General features: G+C 42.0%; 1 protein-coding gene across 2 annotated transcripts in view; it reads left to right on the top strand.

Annotated features, from left to right (window-relative positions):
• Positions 1-19,639, top strand: part of LMLN (leishmanolysin like peptidase) — a 98,691-nt gene that overhangs the window by 57,242 nt on the left and 21,810 nt on the right. For both annotated transcript variants that reach the window (XM_066346977.1, XM_066346976.1), the window contains exons 11-13: positions 1,465-1,541; positions 12,388-12,498; positions 19,311-19,443. In XM_066346977.1, the coding sequence (XP_066203074.1) occupies positions 1,465-1,541; positions 12,388-12,498; positions 19,311-19,443 (321 nt within the window). The remainder of the gene's footprint in view (positions 1-1,464; positions 1,542-12,387; positions 12,499-19,310; positions 19,444-19,639) is intronic.

The following is a 19,639-nucleotide window of genomic DNA, read 5'->3' as shown; positions in this document are numbered from 1 at the left end:
TAGCGTGCGGAGGACCCGGGTTCGATTCCCGGCCAGGGCACACAGGAGAAGCGCCCATTTGCTTCTCCACCCCTCCGCCGCGCTTTCCTCTCTGTCTCTCTCTTCCCCTTCCGCAGCCGAGGCTCCATTGGAGCAAAGATGGCCCGGGCGCTGGGGATGGCTCTGTGGCCTCTGCCTCAGGCGCTAGAGTGGCTCTGGTCGCAACATGGCGACGCCCAGGATGGGCAGAGCATCGCCCCCTGGTGGGCAGAGCGTCGCCCCTGGTGGGCGCATGCGGGAGTCTGTCTGACTGTCTCTCCCCGTTTCCAGCTTCAGAAAAATGGAAAAAAAAAAAAAGAAAGATGTAAATTGGCCAAAAATAAAAATTCTATTTATTTTTCAGTAGAATGCTTGAAAATAATAATTTTATTAATTTACGCCTTTCTCTGAAATCAACTTTGTGTCCTTGAACTATTATTTTAAAAGATGATAGTCAAGCTTGACTGATGGTGGCACAGTAGATAGCACATCAATGTGGGACACTAAGGTCCCAGGTTCGAAACCCTGAGGTCATCCACTTGAGCACAGGTTCTCTGGGTTGAGCGTGGGGTCACTGGCTTGAGCATTGAATCATAGACATGATCCCATGGTCATTAGGTTGAGCCCAAAGGTCACTGGCTTGAAGCCCAAGGTCACTGGCTCGGCTGGAGTCCCCCGGTCAAGACACATATGAGAAACAAGGAACAACTGAAGTGTCGCAACTACAACTTGATGCTTCTCATCTCTCTCCCTTCCTATCTCTCTCTTTTTCTCTTAAAAAAAATGCAAGTACTTAAGAAGACGATCTAGTGTGCAGCATAAAGACTTGAAGAGTAATCAGAGCTCCCTAAAGGTAGAATACACTTTTTTAAGAGGCAGTGAAGTCCCTTACCAGTAGGTGACTTACTGGTAGGAATATTATGATATGAATTAAAACATGGGGTAAATAGTAGACCTTGATGATATTTTAAGTCCCTTATGCAAATCCTTTAATTCTGTGATTCTGTGATACTTGTTTTACATATTAATGTGTATTTCTCTGATCACAAAGTTCAGAGTAATGAAAGCATTTCTGTATAATTCAGGTCACTATTATCTGGGCATCTGTCCAAACCACCCATTTTATTTTGCCTAGATAGTGTATTATCTTTATAGTATTTCTGTTTCATATGCTTATCCTCATTTTCTTCACAGAGTTCTAAATGCTGGTTGTCTGCCATTCATGGAAAATTGTACACAATGTAAACGTTTGAGGCAGAAAGTAGATTTTGCTGTAAGCTTCAGTCCTGTCATTTTAAAGAAGACTATGCATTTCATTACTTTAAGTGAATATTTCATCAGCTTCTCACACATTAGACATTTAAAATATACATCAAAGTAGTCATGGAAATATTGGGAGTTGCAAAGAGTCCAGTCTTCTAATTAACATCTGTTGGTGATTTTCAGAATGAAGCGATGACTGGTTCTCACACCCAGAACCGAGTCCTCTCTCGCATCACTCTGGCATTAATGGAGGACACTGGGTAAGGTAGCTTTGAGGGTATTATATACAGTGTTGATTGAAATGAAGTGAATATTAAGATTAATATTATTAAGATGAAATGAATATTAGCTTAAGAAAATACTGACATTTTACACTGAAGTAAAATATTCTTTGAATTTTGTGTTAGCTATTTATTACCCCATAACAACTACATTCATTCATTCAATAAATATTTGAGGCCCTGAGGTGTAGTAATGAATAGAACAAAATTCCTGGTATTATGAGATTTATTTTCCAATAAGTAGACTTATGCTAATATGAAGGAAAGACTAATCTAAACAATTTTATTAAATTATAAATGAAATTGATGATGTATAGGTTCCTGATTTTTAAAGCAGTAGAACTTTCAGGAGAGGCAGTAGAATACTGTTTTTAAATTACTCCAGTGGGAATCTTTTTCTTTGTTAGCTCCTGGGTCCTTTTGAAAAAACTTGTTAGTTTTTTTATAGCTTCCATGCTTTCTGATATGGTAGGATGTACCAGGTGGATCAGTTTATACCCTCTGGACATCAGCCAATCTGGCAAGGAGTACTGGTTCCTTTTAATAGAGAGTAATTTTTGCCTGACCAGGCGGTGGCACAGTGGATAGAGCATCAGAATGGCATGCGGAGGACCCAGGTTCGAGACCCCGAGGTCGTCAGCTTGAGTGCGGGCACATCTGGTTTGAGCAAAGCTCACCAGCTTGGACCCAAGGTCGCTGGCTCGAGCAAGGGGTTACTTGGTCTGCTGTAGCCCCACTATCAAGGCACATATGAGAAAGCAATCAATGAACAACTAAGGTATCGCATCAAAAAACTAATGAGTGATGTTTCTCATCTTTCTCCATTCTTGTCTGTCTGTCCCTCTCTATCCGTCTCTCTGATTCTCTGACTCTGTAAAAAAAAAAAATAGAGTAGTTTTTAGAAACCACAACCTAGATACTTTGTTCACTGCTACCAGGCTATTGTTTCTCATACTTTACAGTAGGTAAAGTTAAGAAATTCATATACTTGAAAAGGAAAAAAAACACTGGATTTTTTTAAGCACCATAAGTCTTTCTTATTTATCCCTGAATAAGCGATGGCCAATAGAAGTGGTCCTGTTGCTCTGCTTAACAATTTATTTATAGCCTTTTTATAAGCAGTGTTAGTTTCCTCAAGATACTAGTTGGTTGTAGGAGCCTGTGGAGTATGTGAGTCACAAATGAAAAATCATGGCATTGGTGAATTTTTTTCTTTTTTCTTTTATACTGGTGAATTTTAAAGCATTTCTCTTTTTTCTGTGGCAACCCAAAGGCAACATGGGATATGTTTCTAAATTTCTGCTAATATTTTTAAATTGTATACATGGAAGTTAATTTTCATAAATCTATATGGCTTTAGTGTAACTTAACTGAGTTGCTTCTCCCAGTAAAAGATATTATCATTTAGCCTGAAATGTAGTAGCTCAGCGGATAGAGTGTCAACCTGGACTGCTGAGGTCACTGGTTCGAAACCCTGGGCTTGCCCGGTCAAGCCACATACAACAAGCAATCAATGAACAACTAAAATGAAGCACCTGTGAGTTGATACTTTTCGCCCCTCTCCACCTCCTCTCTTTGTAAAATCAATTAATAAAAAAGACATTATAATTTAACCACCCAGAAACCTGGGAATCATTTTGACAGCTTCTTCTCCCACTTCTCGCATCTAATCAATTATAAATCTTTCTTGACTTTTTAACTCTTCAGTAACTTCCAAGTCTCTCTACTTTTTCTGTTCACCACTGCCTTTATCAAAGCTACCATTATCTTTTACCTAAATTACTATAGTAGATATTTTTATCTGTCTTCCTGCATCTCAAATGGTCCTTTCTACTGCCTAAAGGCTTTCCCACATTGTGCACAAGTGTACTTTAGAAGTCTTTTAGACAGATATTCTATATGGTAAAAAATATATCAGCCCTGGCTGGTGGCTCAGTGGATAGAGCGTTGGCCCAGCATATGGATATCCTGGGTTCAATTCCCAGTCAGGACACATAGGAGAAGCGACCATCTGCTTCTTCATCTCCTCCCCATCCTATGCTCCCTCTTCTCCTCCTACAGCCAATGGCTTGATTGGTCCAAGCATGGCGCTGGGTCCTGAGGATAGTTCGGTTGGTCCAAGCATATCAGCCTCAGATGCTAAAAATAGCTTAGTACTCTACCATCGGCCCCAGACAAGCATCAGCCTCAGACAGGGTTGCTGGGTGAATCCATTGGGGACACATGCAGGAATCTGCCTATCTCCCCTCCTCTCACCTAAAAATAAATAAATAAATTGTGGCCTGACCAGGTGGTGGCGCAGTGGATAGAACAGGGGTCGGGAACCTATGGCTCACGAACCAGATATGGCTCTTTTGATCTGCATCTGGCTTGCAGACAAGTCTTTAATAAAAAAAAAATAATGTTAAATATATAAAACATTCTCATGTATTACAATCCATTCATTTCCTACTGCTCATGTTCATGGTTGCAGGTGGCTGGAGCCAATCACAGCTGTCCTCCAGGACAACACCAAATTTTTATTGGATAATGCATAACGTACACGGGTTGTTGTATGGCTCTCCCGGAATTACATTTTAAAATATGTGGCGTTCATGGCTCTCTCAGCCAAAAAGTTTCCCGACCCCTGGGATAGAGTGTCAGACTGGGATGCTGATGACCCAAGTTCAAAACCCTGAGGTTGCTAGCTTGAGTGTGGGCTCACCAGCTTGAGTGTGGGGTCGCCAGCTTAAGTGTGGGGTCATAGACATGACTCTGTGGTCACTGTCTTGAGCCCAAAGGTCGCTGGTTTGAGCCCAAGATTGCTGCCTTGAGCAAGGGATCACTCGCTCTGATGGAGCCCCCTGGTAAAGGCACAAATGAGAAAGTAATTAATAAACAACTAAGATGCCACAGTGAAAAATTGATGCTTCTCATCTCCCTCCCAGCCTATCTGTCCCTGTCTGTCTCCCTGCCTCTCTCGCTAAAAAAATAAAATAAAATTATGACCAAAGCACAGTACATTTTTAGTATTATGAGTAAATAAATTGACATGGGTGTTAAGATGATTCAACAAAGAAAGAATAGTTTTTTTCAAAAAGAAATGTTGGGACAACTGGATACTGATACGCAAAAGAATGAATCCCTACCATACGTGACTTACAGAAATTAACTTAAAATGGATCAAAGACCAAAAATATAAGATCTAAAACTATAAAAGTCTTAGAAGGAAACATAGGTGTCAATCTTCATATTGGATGAGTCAGTCATTTCTTAGATCTGATTAAAAAAAGTATAAAGTATAAGTAACCAAAGAAAATAGATAACATGAACTTCATTAAAATTAAAAACTTTTATGCTTTAGAAGACACTATGAAGCCTGACCTGTGGTGGTGTAGTGAGTAAAGCATCAACCTGGAGCACTGAGATTGTTGGTTCAGAGCCCTGGGCTTACCCAGTCAGGGCACATACAAGAAGCAACTATGAGCCTGGCCAGGCGGTGGCGCAGTGGATAGAGCATCAGACTGGGATGCGGAGGACCCAGGTTCGAGACCCCGAGGTCACCAGCTTGAGCGCGAGCTCATCTGGTTTGAGCAAGGCTCACCAACTTGATTGAGCTCAAGGTCGCTGGCTCAAGCAAGGGGTCACTCAGTCTGCTATAGCCCCCTGGTCAAGGCACATATGAGAAATCAATCAGTGAACAACTAAGGAGCTGCAACGAAGAATTGATCTTTCTCATCTCTCTCCCTTCCTGTCTGTCTGTCCCTCTCTCTGACTCTCTCTGTCTCAGCCACACAAAAAAAGAAGCAACTATGAGTTAATGCTTCTTGTTCCTCCCCCTTTTTTCTCTCTCTCACTCCAAAAAAACCCGAAAACAAAACAAAAAACACTAAATAAGTGAAAAGACAACTCAGAATGGAAGACAATAGTTGGAAAACCTCTCTCTGATAAGGATCTAGTATCAATAATATAGGCCTGACCTTTGGTGGCTCAATGGATAAAGTGTTGGCCTGGAATGCTGAGGTCACCGGTTCAAAACCCTGGGCTTGCCTGGTCAAGGCACATGGGAGTTGATGCTTCCTGCTCCTCCCCCGTTTCTTTCTCTCTCTCTCTCTCTCTCTTAAAATAAATAAATAAATAAAAATCTAAAACAAACAAAATAAAATGATAAAAAGACAACATGATTTAAAAATGGGTAAAGGATTTGAATAACTATTTCTCCATAGAAGATACACAAATGTCCAATAAACCCATGATATTATTCTCGGCATCATTAGTCCTTATGGAAATGCAAATTAAACGACAGTGAGATGCTACTTCATACACACTAAGATGGCCAGAATCAAAGAGACAGACAATACCAAATGTTGGTGAGGATGTGGGAAATTGGAACTCTCATATACTACTGGTGGAAATGTAAAATGGTGCAGCCACTTTGGAAAATAGTTTGATATTTCCTAAAGATGTTAAATATAGACTTACCATATGATCCAGCAATTCTACTCCGGGTGCAAAAGAATTGAAAACATGACCACACAAAAAGTGTACATGAATGTTCACAGCAGCATTACTCATAATAGTAAAAAAAAGTAGACACAACCCAAACAGCTATCAGCTGACTAATGGGAGAACTAAATGTGGTATATGGGTACAATGGAATATTTTTCAGCCATATAAAGAAAAGAAGTCAAGAGAATTAGACAAGTTACTGAATAGGAGAAAATATTTGTAAAGGCTTCATCTAACAGAGGACTATTTGAAACATACAAAGAATGCTTAGAACTAAACAATTCAGAATACAATCTACTGGGCCAGGTGGTGTGTCTGAATGGAGCATCAAACTGGGACACTGAGGACTCAGATTTGAAACCCTGAGGTTGCCGGCTTGAACGTGGGCTCACCAGCTTGAGCACAGGGACACTGGCTTGAGCATGGGATTATAGACATGACCCCTAGTCACTGGTTTGAGCCCAGGGTCACTGACTTGAGCAGGGAGTTTCTGGCTGAGCTGGAGCCTGCCGGTCAAGGCACATATGAGAAAGCAATCAATGAACAACTAAGGTGCCGCAACTATGAGTTGATGCTTCTCTCACCCTTCCTGCCTGCTTGTCTCTATCTCCCTTAAAAGAAGTCCTACTAAAAATGAGCAAAGGATCTGAACAAAAATACCTCAAAAGATATGCAGATAATTAATAAGCATATGAAAACTTGATCCACATAAGTCATCAGGGAAATGCAAATTAAAACAAGATACCACTGTATACCTATTAGAATGACCAAAATCCATAATACTGATGACACCAAATGCTGCCAAGGATGCAGGACAAAAGGAATTCTCATTCACTGCTGTTGAGAATACAAAATGTTACAGCCATTTTGGAAGACAGTTTCTTACAAAAATAAACACACCATTACCATAACACAGCAAATCATGCTCTTTGGTATTTAATCAAATGAATTAAAACCTTGTGTCCACTCAAAATACTGTGCACAGATGTTTATAGCAGCTTTATTCATAACTGCCAAAACTTGGAAGCTAACCAAGTTGTCTTTCAGTGTGTGAATGGATAAATAAACAGGTACATTCAGACTGGAATATTATTCAGAGATACAAAGAAATGCACTATCAAGCTATAAAAAGACATGGAAAAGCCTTAAATGCATGTTACTCAGTGAAAGAAGCCAATCTGAAAAAACTATATGCTGTATGTTTTCAAGTATATGACATTCTGGAAAAGGCAAAACTATGGAGACAGTAAAAAGCTCAGTTTCTGGGGTTAGGTGCGGGGAGGGATGAATAGGCAGAACACAGAGGAGTTTAAGGGCCATGAAATTATTCTGTATGATACCATGATGATGGATACATGACATTATACATTTGTTCAAACCAATAAAATGTACACCAAGAGTGAACCTCATGTAAACTGTGGACTCCGGGTGATAATGGTATGTCAGTGTAGGTTCACTGATTGTATGAATGTAGCGCTTCATTGCAGTTTGCTGACAGTGAAGCAGGGTATGTGTGTTCGGGCAGAGATATATGAGAACGCTATACTTCCCCATAATTTTCCTATGAACTTAAAATTGCTCTAAAAAAATAAAGTCAACTTTTTTTTCTCTTTTTTCTTTATTTCTTTTTTCTTTTTTTTTTCTTTTTTTTTTTTTGAGAGGAGGAGAGATAGTGAGACAGAATCTTGTATATGCTCTAACCAGGACCCACCCAGCAGCCCCTGTCTAGGGCCGGTGCTGGAATCTACTGAGCTATTATTTTTCTTTTTTTTTATTAAGTGAGAGGAGGGGAGGCAGAGAGACAGACTTCTCCATGCACCCCAACTGGGATCCACCTGGCACACCCCCTATGGGGCAATGCTCTGCCCATCTGGTGTGTTCCACAACTGAGCTATTTTTAGCACTTGAGGCATAGGCCAGGGAGCCATCCTCAGTGCCCAGGGCCATATCATTCAAACCAATCAAGCCAGGAGGGGAAGAGTTGGGAAGGGTGGAGAACTGATGATCACTTCTGTGTGCCCTGACCAGGAATCGAACCCAGGACATCCACACACTGAGCCAGATGTCCAGGGCAGCTCAACTGAGCTATTTTTAGTGCCTGAGGCTGACGCTTGGACCAGCAAAGCTAGTCTTAGCATTTGGGGCTGACGCTTGAACCAGTTGAGCCACTGGCTTTGGGAAGGGAAGAGGAAGAGAAGGGGGAGAGGGTGGAAGGAGAGAAACAGATGGTCGCATCTCTTGCGTGCCCTGACCAGGAATCAAATATGTCCATATGCCAAGCCAACCTTCTGTTCACTGTGCCAGCTGGCTTGGACTTAAAATCTATTTTTAAAACAAAGGTTGAAGTACCAACACAGGCTTCAACAGGTATGAACTCTAAGAAAATTATGCTAAGTGAAAGAAGCCAGACATAAAAAGACCACATTCCATTTCTTTTTTCTTTTTTTTTTCTGTATTTTTCTGAAGCCGGAAACAGGGAGAGACAGTCAGACAGACTCCCGCATGTGCTTGACCGGAATCCACCCGGCACGCCCACCAGGGGGCGATGCTCTGCCCCTCCGGGGTGTCGCTCTGTTGCGACCAGAGCCACTCTAGCGCCTGGGGCAGAGGCCCAGGAGCCATCCCCAGCGCCCGGGCCATCTTTGCTCCAGTGGAGCCTTGGCTGCGGGAGGGGAAGAGAGAGACAGAGAGGAAGGAGAGGGGGAGGGGTGGAGAAGCAGATGGGCGCTTCTCCTGTGTGCCCTGGCTGGGAATCGAGCCCAGGACTTCTGCACGCCAGGCCGACGCTCTACCACTGAGCCAACCGGCCAGGGCCCCATTTCTTTTTTTTTTTAATTTTTATTTATGTTGTGACAGAGACAGAGTCAGAGAGAGGGACAGACAGGAAGGGAGAGAGATGAGAAGCATCAATTCTGGGTTGCAGCACCCTAGTTATTCTTTGCTTTCTCATATGTACCTTGACTGGGCGCTACAGCAGACTGAGTGAACCCTTGCTCAAGCCAGCGACCTTGGGCTCAAGCTGGTGAGCCTTGCTCAAACCAAATGAGCCCGCACTCAGGATCTTGAACCTGGGTTCTCCGCATCCCAGTCCAATGCTCTATTCACTGTGCCACTGCCTGGTCAGGCTCTTTTTTTATTTTTTCGTAGTGCAAGAGACAGGAAGGGAGAGAAATGAAAAGCATCAACTCTTAGTTGCAGCACCTTAGTTGTTCATTGATTGCTTTCTCATATGTGCCTTGACGGGAAGGGGTGCTTCAGCCAAGCCAGTGACCTCTTGCTCAAGCCAGAGACCTTGGCCTTCAAGATACTGACCATGGGGTTTATGATCCTACGCTCAAGCTGGAGAGCCCACGGTCAAACCGGCAACCTCAGGGTTTCAAACCTGGGTCCTCAGCATCCCAGTACGATGCTCTATCCACTACGCCACCGCCTGGTCAGGCAAGACCACATTCCATTTCTATGAAATGTCTAGAATAGGCAAATCCATAAAGACAGATAGTAGTTTAGTGATTGCCAGTGGGGAGTGACTGCTAATAGTTATATTGATTTTTTGGAGGGATGATGAAAATGTTCTGAAATTAGCAAGTGGTAAATAATTATACAACCTTGTGAATATACTAAAAATGTGGAGCTATAAGTATGAATTTTATGATGTGTAAACTTTATCTCAATTTTTTATAGAAGGCCCACAGACATTGAATCCAGAACCTAGATTCAGTTTCCAGCTCTGCCACTTATTATCTGTATCTTTGCTTCAGTTCTTTCATCTGTAAAATAGGGATAGAAGTGATACAATTACAACAGGACAGCACACACAGCCTACACAAGGACATACTTGGAACACCCAGCTCAGGTGACTGGGGAGGCTATGCCACTGAGGCCTTCAGGACACCTGCTACACAAGGCTACTCTGCAAAGTCCAGCAGACATAGTAGCTCTACCTAATACGTAGAAACAAACATAGGGAAGCAACTAAAATCCAGAGACAAAGAAACAGGCCCCAAGTGAAAGAACATAAGAAATTCCTAGAAAAAGAACTAAATGAAATGGAGATAAACAAGCTACCAGATAGACAGTTCAAAACTGGTTACAAGGATGCTCAAGGAACTTAGAAAGTCCAACAGCATGAAAAAAGGACATAGAAGTCATAAAAAAGAACCAGTCAGAAATAAAGGATACACTAACTGAAATGAAGACTAATTTACAGAGAATCAACAGTAGAGTAGATGAAGCTGTGAATCAAATTGGTGATTTGAAATATAAGGAAGCATAAAACACCCAATCAGAACAGTAAAAAGTAAAAAGAACATTGCCTGACCAGGCAGTGGCACAGGGGGAGCATCAGCCTGGGACAGTGAAGACCCAGGTTTGAAACCTTGAGGTTGCCAGCTTGAGCATGGGTTCATCAGCTTAAGCAGGGGGGTCACTGGCTTGAGTGGGGAATCATAGACATGACCTTATGGTCACTGGCTTGAGCCCAAAGGTCGCTGGCTTAAAGCCCAAGGTCACTGGCTTGAACAAGGGGTCACTGGCTCAGTTAGAGCTCCCCAGTCAAGGCACATATGAGAAAGCGATCAATGAACAACTAAGGTACCACAATGAAGAATTGATGCTTCTCATCTCTCTCCCTTCCTGTCTGTCCCTCTTTGTCCTTCTCTCTGATTCTCTGTCTCTAAAAACAACAAAACAAAAACAAAATGAACAAGCAGAACAGAAAACAGACTCATATAAAACATTTTGATGGTTGCCTGACCGGGCAGTGGCGCAGTGGATAGAGCATCGGACTGGGATGTGGAGGACCCAGGTTCGAGACCCCAAGGTCACCAGCTTGAGCAAGGGGTTACTTGGTCTGCTGTGGCCCCATGGTCAAGGCACATATGAGAAAGCAATCAATGAACAACTAAGGTGTCACAGTGAAAAACTACTGATTGATGCTTCTCATCTTTCTTTGTTCCTGTCTGTCCCTATCTATCCCTCTCTCTGACTCTCTCTCTGTCTCTTAAAAAAAAGAAAACATTTTGATGGTTGCCAAATTGTTAGGGGCGCTGGGGGATGGGTGAAAAAAGTGAAGGGATTAAGAAGTACAAATTGATTGTTATACTGTAGAATAATCATGGGATCTAAAGTACAGCATAGGGAATATAGTTAACAATATTCTAATAACTATGTGTGGTGTCAGATGGGTACAAGATTAATTGGGATGATCATTTAGTAAGTTATATAATGTCTAATCACTGGGGTGTACACCTGAAACTAATATAATATTGTATGTCAACTGTAATTGAAAAATAAAAATAATTTTAAAAAGAATAAAGAAGAAAAACTAATAAAAGTAATCTTGTTGTAGCCCTGGCCGGTTGGCTCAGTAGTAGAGCATCGGCCTGGTGTGCAGGAGTCCCGGGTTTGATTCCTGGCCAGGGCACACAGGAGAAACGCCCATCTGCTTCTCCATCCCTCCCCCTCTCCTTCCTCTTTCTCTGTTCCCCTCCCGCAGCCAAGGCTCCATTAGAGCAAGGTTGGCCCGGGCGCTGAGGATGGCTCTGTGGCCTCTGCCCAGGCGCTAGAATGGCTCTGGTTGCAACGGAGCAACGCCCCAGATGGGCAGAGCATCGCCCCCTGGTGGGCATGCCGGTGAATCCCAGCTGGGTGCATGCGGGAGTCTGTCTGACTGCCTCCCCGTTTCCAACTTCAGAAAAATACAAAAAAAAAAAAAGTAATCTTGTTGATTACATTTGCCAGGAAACTTAGTCAATGTGTTGTTTTTTTTCTGGAAATGAGCACATTTTAAAAGAGTTAGACATTGTATTCATTTGTCTTATAATGGTGTAATGTTTAGTTACAAGCAGACCCTGTATTGGTAAAATAGCACAAATTTAAGGCCAGAGAAGCAAGAAACTAGGGCCAACTGAGTCAGATTAGGTGAAGGCTAACCTACTAATATTCTATTATTTCTTCCTCAGCTCACTCCCTTCTCTTTTTTTTTTCTCATTATCTTTCTATTTCTTTGGCTTTTATCACTCTTGTGTCACACCTTACCCAGTTTTTACTCTATGACTTCTGTCATCTTTGGAAATTACAGTGGAAACATGGTTTGTTCTTGTTTTTTTCAACTGTGTATACCCTCACCGTAAGACTGGAGTTTGCAGCCCTGCTCCTGTGATCCTGGGCAGCGGCCCCTGTGCAGCAGGGGCTTTCTTAGAGATGCTGGTCTGTTCAGTGGCCACCGCAGTCCTTTTTAAGTTCCTAGTTTTCTCATTGTTGAGATTTGTCATTAATATGCTGAATTGTTTTTTAAATGATAGTAATAAAAAGTGCTTTGTTTGAATTATTTCTACAGCTGGTATAAAGCTAACTACAGCATGGCTGAGAAATTAGACTGGGGCCGAGGAATGGGCTGTGACTTTGTCAGGAGGAGCTGTAAATTCTGGATTGATCAGCAGAGAAAAAAGTAAGAATACATTTCCTTATAATATTTGATAACACAATTTATTTCTGATTTTGTTCTTTTTTAAAATTTTTCTTCATTTATTGATTTTAGAGAAAGGGAGGAAGGGAGAAAGAGAGAGAGAAAGAGAAACATTGATTTGTTGTTCCACCCATTCATATACCCATTAGTTGATTCTTGCATGTACCACAACCAGGGATTGAACCCGCAACCTTGGTGCACTGAGACAATGTTCTGATCAACTGAGCTGACCAGCCAGGGCTCTGCTTTTGTTCTTTATCTGGAGACTAAAATGTCGCTATTTTCAAAATATGATCTGAATAGTTTATATTCAAAATGTGTAGAAAACTATCTATGGTGCATGGTAATAATATAATAAAGGGCAGTAGTATTGTTTTAAATCGTATACTTGCAGGGTCCACAGTATGGGAGCCAGTGCTGTAATACATTTCTGTTTATCTTATAATTCATAGATATATATTGCAAAATTTTTGGATACTCTATTTTTTACTGTTTTTTTTTTTCATTGTTTCAGAAAATGCACTCGTAAACATAGATGCCAGCTGTCGATTTGGTATTAAAATACATAAAGATATTTTTTAAAAACATTATTTATAATGTCCTCAGCTTTTAGTTGTACTTAGAGGGAGGAATAGGGAAAAGTGCATCTCCGTCTTCCCAGAGTGGAAGTGGGACTTTTATTTTTATATTACATTTTCATAAGGTTTCCCTAGGTGATTGTGACATATTCAGACTGTGGACCTACTTTTGAAGATAATATGATATTGAATATTCCATTAATTAATTCATAGAACTTTCAAATAGTGCCCTGGCCAGTTGGCTCAGTGGTAGAGCATCGACCTGGCGTGCAGGAGTCTCGGGTTCGATTCCTGGCCAGTGCACACAGGAGAAGCACCCATCTGCTTCTCCACCCCTCCCCCTCTCCTTCCTCTCTGTCTCTCTCTTCCCCTCCCACAGCCAAGGCTCCATTGGAGCAAAGTTGGCTCGGGTGCTGAGGATGGCTCTGTGGCCTCTGCCTCAGGCGCTAGAATGGCTCTGGTTGCAACACAGCGATGCCCCAGATGGGTGGAGCATTGCCCCCTGGTGGGCTTGCTGGGTGGATCCCGGTCGGGCTCATGTGGGAGTCTGTCTGACTGCCTCCCCGTTTCCAACTTCAGAAAAATACAAAAAAAAACACACAAAAAAAACAACTTTCAAATAGTATATAATTTCATCGTTCCTAAAAGGAATCCTCCAAAGTAGGTCTAGTATCTTCATTTTACTGGAAATAAAAAGTTTGAGAGAAGTGACTTGCCCAGGGTCATATAGCTGATGGACAGAACTGGGGACTTGAATGTCTTTCTCCAAATTTAGTGCCTTGCCCATTAAATCTCAGGTTACTTCATGTGCTGTAGATGTTATTCCTCTTTCATCACCAAGATTAGGTCTCAAAGCAGTTTATGTTACTTACATTTTCTACTAAGGAGTTTGGCATCTTTGTTATAGCCCTGCCATAAGTAGAGTAGCTAATTGCCTGACCTGTGTTGGCGCAGTGGATAAAGCGGCAACCTGGAATGCTGAGGTTGCCGGTTCGAAACCCCAGGCTTGCCCAGTTAAGTCATATATGAGAAGCAACTACTATGAGTTGATGCTTCCCGCTCCTCCCCCCTTTCCTCTCTCTCCTTTCTCTAAAATAAAAAAAAAAATTTTTTTTTAAAGGGTAGCTAATAAGCAGTAGTGGACAGCACCTGCAGCTACTTGGGAATGGTTAGTTAACCCAGGACTGCAACTTGATCTGCTAGTACAGTGGTTCCCAAATTTTGCTGCACAATAGAACCAGCTAGAGAGATTTTTAAAATCTCCATTTCCATGTTGCTACCCATACCAGTTAAATCAGAACGTCTGGAGGAGGGAACCAGGCATTGGCGTGTCTTTGAAGAGATTCCCAGGTGACTTCAGTGTACAGCCAAGTTTGGAAACCACTGTTCCAGTGTGTTAAAGGAAGTATGTATAGTAGTTAACTTTGCAGCTGCAAGAATTTAGAGAGGTTATTTTCTTCTAACAGCTGCAAGTCTGTTTGTTCTCCTTTGAGTTCAAATTATAGGATCACCTAAAGGAGAAGAAAATGTTCTTTTCTCCATTCTTCAAAACTAAAACTGTTAGTTCCCCGAGTTCTCTCCTGTCCTTTGAACCATAAGCTGGAGAGTGGCAAACTGTTTATTTTATAAAGAGCCAGTCAGTCAATATTTTAGGCTTCGAGGGTTGTACAGATTCTGTCACAACTCTCAACTCTGCTTTTGTACATTGAGAGCCCATGGACAAAATGAATGGTATGGCTGTGTTCCTGTAATACTTTCTTTACAGAAGTAGGTTGTGGGAAAAACAGAGGAAAGCCCCGAGGTGGGGATTTTATGCCAACAAAAACAGGTTGTGGGCAAGGATTGCAGACAAAGAGCTGAACTTTACTAACCCCTGTCATAGCATTCAAATGTCCTACTTGTCAAGTATCTCTGTGCACCAGTGTGTGTAGGACAGAAGCCAACCTCTGGCACCGCTGGTTCAGTCTGGCGATTTCCCTAAGTTACTGCGGAGTCCAGGGTGACCTCCTTGTGCTTAAGTTCAGCTGTAATGCCCTCCTTCCCATTGCTGGGTGACTGGTGTGAAAAGGGTATGGTTGATCATAGGCAGAGCCATATTTATTTTAATTACTTGAATTTATGCACACACAAAATAAGGTTTTATATTTTGAAATAACTAAAAATGATAAATTACCCAATTCCTCCGTCTAGTTTATTTGATGTTAATATCAACCCTCAGAGCTGCACTTTTCAGTATGGTATCGCTAGCCACAATTGACTATATAAATTTTTATTTGAATTAATTAAAGTTAAATAAAATTTAAAATTCAGGTCTTCAGTTGCACTAGTCACATTTCAAGTAGATAACATCCACTCTGTGATTCTTAGCTACTGTGGACAGCACAAATATTGCAGAAAATTCTGTTAACAGTGCTGCTGTAGAATCTGTAAGCCATGAATCACTTTTTTAAACTTTTTTTTATTTTTAGATTTTTTAAAAGTTTGTTTTTGGAGAGGAGGGGAGAGAGAGAGGAAGATGGAGAATGAGAATGGGGTGGGGGAGCAAGAAGCATCTACTTGTAGTAGTTGCTTCCTACATGTGCCTTGACTGGGCAAGCCCAGGGTTTTGAAATGGTGACTTCAGCATTTCATGTTGATGCTTTATCCACTGCACCACCACAAGTCAGGCCATGAATCTTTTTTTTTTTTTTTTTTTTTCTGAAGTTGGAAATGGGTAGGCAGTCAGACAGACTCCTGCATGCGCCCGACCGGGATCCACCCGGCATGCCCACCAGGGGGCGATGCTCTGCCCATCTGGGGCGTCACTCTGTTGCAACCAGAGCCATTCTAGCGCCTGAGGCAGAGGCCACAGAGCCATCCTTAGCACCCGAGCTAACTTTGCTCCAATGGAGCCTTGGCTGCAGGAGGGGAAGAGAGAGACAGAGAGGGGGAGGGGTGGAGAAGCAGATGGGCGCTTCTGTGTGCCCTGGCTGGGAATCGATCCCGGGACTCCTGCGTGCCAGGCCGACGCTCTACCACTGAGCCAACCAGCCAGGGCCTCAGGCCATGAATCTTGAACAACTCTAACTTTGGGATTTTTTTTTTAATGTTTATTTATTTATTTAAATTTGTATTTACTTTTTTCAAAGTTAGAAGCAAGGAGGCAGTCAGACAGACTCCCGCATGTGCCTGACCGGGATCCACCCGGCATTCCCACCAGGGGGCGATGCTCTGCCCATCTGGGGTGTTGCTGCATTGCAACAGGAGCCATTCTAGCACCTGAGGTGGAGGCCATGAAGCCATCCTCAGTGCCCTGGCCAACTTTGCTTCAATGGAGCCTTGGCTGTGGGAGAGGTAGAGAGAGAGAGAGAGAGAGAGAGAGAGAGAGAGAGAGAGAGAGAGAAAGGAGAGGGGAAAGGGTGGAGAAGCAGAAGGGCGCTTCTCCTGTGTGCCCTGGCCGGGAATCGAACCTGGGACTTCTACACGCTTGGCCAACATTCTACCACTGAGCCAACTGACCAGGGCCTAATGTTTATTTATTTTATTTTTTTTAGTAAGAGAGAGAGAGAGATAAACAGGGACAGACAGACAAATAGGAAGGGAGACATGATAAGCATCAACTTGTAGTTGCAGTACCTTAGTTGTTCATTGATTGCTTTCTCATATGTGCCTTGACCCGGATGGTGGGGCTCCAGCTGATCCAGTGACCCCTTGCTCAAGCCAGTGACCTTGGGCTCAAGCCAGTGACCATAGGGTCCTGTCCCCTGCTCAAGCTGGCAACCTCAGGGCCTTGACCTGGGTCCTTAGCATTCAAGGTAATTGCTCTATCCACTATGTCATCGCCTGTTCAGGCTGACTTTGAGATTTTTTTTAATCATTTTTTTAAAACCTCCTTATTCCTTTTTATTAATTTAGCCAAAACTAATTTTTTAATCAAAGTGAATATTATGTACTGTTTTAGAGAAAAAGGAAATGAATTTCATGGTACCAAGAAAAAGTACCTTAGTGAGAACTCCTGGTCGTATTCATTAGAAACTTTAGCATAGAAAGTTATAAAATTGCCTTATATGAGGATTTTATAAAAATAGTATGCACAGTGAAATTACATTTATTGAGTAACTTATATGTGCTAGGCAGTGACTGCTTTATAGTTGAACTCAGGAAAGTTAAGTAAGCATTAAGTAAACACCAAAGCTGGTATTTGAAACCAAGCCTGTATAATGACTTTGCTTTCCTATTACACTGTGCTACTTTAAGTTCACCAGAGATTGGTTGGTATTTTACATATATTATCTCAAGAAGCTGTAATTGGCCCTGGCCGGTTGGCTCAGTGGTAGAGCGTCGGCCTGGTGTGCGGGAGTCCTGGGTTCGATTCCTTCGATTCCTGGCCAGGGCACGCAGGAGAAGCGCCCATCTGCTTCTCCACCCCTCCCCCTCTCCTTCCTCTCTGTCTCTCTCTTCCCCTCCCACAGCCGAGGCTCCACTGGAGCAAAGTTGGTCCGGGCCGCTGGAGACGGCTCCGTGGCCTCTGCCTCAGGCGCTAGAATGGCTCTGGTTGCAACAGAGCAACACCCCAGATGGGCAGAGCATCGCCCCCTGGTGGGCATGCCGAGTGGATCCCGGTTGGGCGCATGCGGGAGTCTGACGGCCTCCCCGTTTCCAACTTCAGAAAAATACAAAAAAAAAAAAAAAAGCTGTAATTCCCTAGAGATATTTTATTGTTATACTATGATAAATTAAATGAGGCAAGTATCAATCTTCCTTGAAATAAGAAATCTAACCTATACACTTTGTTCATTATTAATAAGCATGTAAGAGAAGAGAAAAGATATCAGTGATCCTATTACAATTTGGAAGACCAGTCTCAATGAGATTTATAATGTTTAATATTCTAATTTAATTTATGATATTAAAATATTTATATTATAATCATCAATAGCTGACTGATCAGAGTTATAGGTCTGTTTGAAGGCTATTTTGACAGGACAGGCAACAAATTCTGATGCCTTTGGAGTATTACAGGATCCCTTTCTGTAAATTGTACCTCAGGGTTAGGTTTAATGGAGAACAGAACAAGTTGTAAAAATTAGGAATATTCGCACAATCTTCATTTTGTACAGGAAGACAAGATTGTATTGTGAATGCTTTTTTTTTTTTTTGTATTTTTCCAGAGTCTGAAGTGGGAGGCAGTCAGCCTCTCACACTCACCTGACCGGGATCCACCTGGCATGCCCACTAGGGGGCAATGCTCTGCCCATCTGTGGTGTTGCTCTGTTGCAGCTAGAGTCATTCTAGCTACTGAGGCGGAGACCATGATGCCGTCCTCAGCAACCTGGCCAACTCTGCTCCAATAGAGCCTTGGTTGTGGGAGGGGTGGAGAGAGGGACAGAGAGGAAGGAGAGGGGGAAAGGTGAGAAGCACATGGGAGCTTCTCCTGTGTGCCCTGACCAGGAATCGAACCCAGACTTCCACACTCTGGCCAATACTCTACCACTGAGCCAACTGGCCAGGGCCATGAATGCTTTTAATTTGACAAATTGTCAAATAAGAGTCTTTGAACTAGATTGTAGCATAGAAAATATTTCACTCTTTGTAGCTACAGGACAAAGGGAACATCATCTCCATTTGTTCCTGACACTACATTTGTTAATTATTAAGATTTGTATTTTTAGCCTGACCTGTGGTGGTGCAGTGGATAAAGCGTCGACCTGGAAAGCTGAGGTCGCCATTTCAAAACCTTGAGCTTTCCCAGTCAAGGCACATAGGGAGTTGATGCTTCCTGCTCCTCCCCCCTTGTGTCTTCCTTCTCTCTCTCTCTCCCTCTCTCCACTCTCAAATGAATAAATAAAATCTAAAAAAAAAAAGATTTATATATTTAGGCAGGATCTGGACTTTTATTTGTAATTATATATTATAATATTGTCATTATAATATGCCAAAAATGCAAATGAGATCTTTAAAACTATTTTACTGACAAAAGTGGAAAAAAGATAAATCAGATTTTATTTAAAGAATAACAGTGAAATAATTTTATTAATGCATCTAGCATAAATCTTTAACATCTACATTAAGCATTTCTTTTACCCTTTGAAAAATAAGTTTATAAACCAATTTAGCATTTAGTTTTAAGCTGTTAAGCCATATTGAAATTATAATGGAAAAGATAGCTTATAATGGAAAAGAATAGACTTGTATTTTCTTTGCAATTTTATACCATGGTCTTATCTTCGTGTGCAGGAGGCAGACGCTGAGCCCTTTCTGTGCCACACTCAGAAGTAACCCGCTGCAGTTAACTTGCAGGCAGGACCAGAGAGCAGTTGCAGTGTGTAATTTGCAGAAGTTTCCAAAACCTTTGCCTCAAGAGTACCAGGTAACACTTGTTTTGGGCACAGTTTTAGGAATCAGACTTTTAAAAATAGGTTTTCATTTTGAATTAGAAGAGTAAATTCTCTTAATTTTTTCAATTTATAAGGCCTCATTTGTTTTCTGTAAGCCAGACAAAATAAGAATTTCTCTATGTCTTTATAAACAATGTGCCAGTCAATAGACTATCTAGCAATGCCTTG

This window comes from Saccopteryx leptura, chromosome 8 (genome assembly GCF_036850995.1).
Source record: "Saccopteryx leptura isolate mSacLep1 chromosome 8, mSacLep1_pri_phased_curated, whole genome shotgun sequence".
NCBI lineage: Eukaryota > Metazoa > Chordata > Mammalia > Chiroptera > Emballonuridae > Saccopteryx > Saccopteryx leptura.
This window is presented reverse-complemented; position numbering and strand designations above follow the sequence as displayed.